Source organism: Pundamilia nyererei, unplaced genomic scaffold (assembly GCF_000239375.1).
Source record: "Pundamilia nyererei isolate P.nyererei 1_Seehausen unplaced genomic scaffold, PunNye1.0 scaffold01106, whole genome shotgun sequence".
NCBI lineage: Eukaryota > Metazoa > Chordata > Actinopteri > Cichliformes > Cichlidae > Pundamilia > Pundamilia nyererei.
In genome coordinates, this window is record NW_005188507.1 from 3,638 (window position 1) to 6,278 (window position 2,641).

The following is a 2,641-nucleotide window of genomic DNA, read 5'->3' on the forward strand; positions in this document are numbered from 1 at the left end:
GTGTGTGTGTGTGTGTGTGTGTCTTTCAGAGTTCTGCGTGCAGACGGAGTGTGTGAGAGTGTGTTGTACGGCCTTCCGCTGGTGATCCGCCCAACCACCTGCTGGCAGCTGGACTGGGATGAAATGGAGAACAACCAGAACTTGTTCCATGCCCTCTGCCACACACTCAGGGTGTAGTTTCTGTTTTTTCATCTTGTGACAATTGTCTTTATTAAGAGAAACTGACATTTTATGGCCGCATGTGATGCAGAAGTAAAACCCATTTGACCAGTCTACATGAAAGAATTTGCATAATGCAAATCTGGTTCCCGTTTTAGCGAATGTGGGAACGTGGGAGTCATGGTAAAATAGAGCAATCATATTCATGTTTGTGCTTTTGTTTGACGGTTGTGATTCTCAACTCATACAAACCAACACCAAAAACACTGGAAAGTTGTGCGAATTCAAGTGCAAAGGTCACATTTTCTGAAAATGCGATTTCTTGAATGTGATAACTTGATTGATTGATCATACTTTATTCATCCTGAGGGAAATTGGGTTAAGGCTGCCAGCCGTGCCAGCGCCGTCTTACTTAAGAACGAGGTGACAGAGGACTTTCAAATTGATAGCTCAGGTGGATCTACTTAAAAATCTCAGACATGTTAGAGGTCAGAGGTCAACTTTTCTGAAAATCATCTAGAATTTTTAATTGTTACCAAAGGTGCATCTAGGGTTAGAGGTGGCGGGTATTTTAAACTGTCTGCGAGCTGCAGAGACCGGTTGCTTCACATTCGAGAGAGGAATGTTGTCCCGTTCTTGTCTGATAAAGGATTCTAGCTACTCAGCAGTCCCACGTCTTCTTGTTGTATTTTCATTTCATGTTTTCAACTGGTGAAAGGTCTGGACTGGTGGCAAGGCAGTTCAGCACCCAGACTCTTCTGCTGCGAAGCCATGCTGTTGGATTAGCTGCAGCATGTGATTTAACATTGGCTGAAAATATGACTGAAATATGCAAGACTTTTTAAAATGATAATGATGATAACAAGCTGTCAGGTCTCTGCTCTTTAGTCTGGATGATGTAGCTTTTTTTCCCCAAAGGAATTTCACAATAAATTCATCTGACCACACAACAGTTGTCCATTTTAGCTTTAACCCAGAGAAGAGGTTTCTGGATCATGTTCACATACTGCGCAACTTCTTCTCTGCATGATAAAGACAGGAAGGGAATTTGTGGACGACTCAGTGAACTTCCTGGAAGTGTCCCTAAGCCCATGTAGTCAAACATAATCATAAAGAGCTGGTACCAGTATGTCCTAATGCATAAAAGCTCAGAAATGAAACTGTGTACTTTATATTTACATGATTCTGAGTATCTGTAAATAAGAGCCACATTGAGCCTTTTTCTGTATTTGGATTCCAACTTTACCTCAGATATAATGGCTTATATCCCTCAACTTTAATACTTCTTTGGTTCCCTATATTAATGTAACTGGTGCTAATACACTACTGAAGTTAATTTATCTGCTTCTGCTTCTGTTTTTAACACAGTGCTGCCCGAGAGCCCAAAGATCACAGGCATACAATGTGGATTTTCAGCCTTGTCACTTGCACACAGAGATTTCTCCAGATTCTCCGAATCATTTGATGATATAATGTACTGTATATTATTGATGAGATGTTCAAAGACTTCCCAATTTTAATGCTGAGGCATGTTATTCTGAAAGCAATCCCCGCTTTGTAGATGCAGTTTTTTTGCAGAAAGGCGAACGTTTGCCCATCTTTGCATCTAAGAAACTCGGGCTCTCTAAGGTGCTCTTTCTCTGTTTCCAGTTAATATAAATAGTTCCAAAATGTTCCTCCAGCTGTTTTTCAGTAACACTTTTCCAGTCTTTTTGTTGCCCCATTTTTGAGATGTGTTGCTGCCATTAAATTCAAATGTTCTCTGTTGTTTTTTTCATGAAATAGTCAAACGTCCCAGTTTGAACATTTGATGTGTTTAAGATATGTTTACATTTTACACAGCATCCCAATGTTTCTGCAGTAATAACATAGCATAAAATTGTTCGGACCATTTGATCGTCTTTTCATTTTAGCTTGTCAGCCTTGCAAGATTCTGCATATCCCTCCGCGGTTCGAAAAGTTTTTGATTTCTCTCTTTCAGAGTCGTGACCTGTTCCTGCTGCTGCAGGTGGAGCCGGCTCAGAAGTCTGCAGCTGGAGCCTCAGGTCCATGTGTGTATTTGTGTTTATGTTTATATGTGAGAGAGATGACTGTTTATCAAGTTCATTCGTGAACAATCATAGTATGTGTCCAACACAGGTGTGTATTCCCACTACATCCTCCAGCCATCTTCATCTCTGTCCCTGCTGCTGAAGCCTGTGGTCTCCAGAGAGTTGCTGCTGCCGTGCTCACAGCTGGTCTCGGCTCAGGACCCTGCACATCACGCCATGCAGACTATACAGGTTAGATGAGCTCCGGTTGCTCTAAACAATTTAGAGAAGTAAATAGAGACACTGAGAACCTCAAAGCAGAAGTTGATGATTCAACTTCAGTAATCTATCAGCACTGGTTACCTTTACATTAATACAAGGCAAGCTGTGAGCCAAGTTAGACAGACATCCTCACATCTGAATCTACAATACTTTGGCATACAGAGGTGTTC

The 2,641-nt window shown here is 41.3% G+C and overlaps 1 protein-coding gene across 1 annotated transcript in view; it reads left to right on the forward strand.

Moving 5' to 3' along the window:
* Nucleotides 1-2,641, forward strand: part of LOC102192794 (meiosis 1 arrest protein-like) — a gene marked incomplete at its 5' end in the record, with an annotated part of 10,730 nt that overhangs the window by 3,539 nt on the left and 4,550 nt on the right. The window contains 3 exons of the mRNA XM_005755249.1: nucleotides 30-171; nucleotides 2,141-2,204; nucleotides 2,299-2,441. Of these exons, the coding sequence (XP_005755306.1) occupies nucleotides 30-171; nucleotides 2,141-2,204; nucleotides 2,299-2,441 (349 nt within the window). The remainder of the gene's footprint in view (nucleotides 1-29; nucleotides 172-2,140; nucleotides 2,205-2,298; nucleotides 2,442-2,641) is intronic.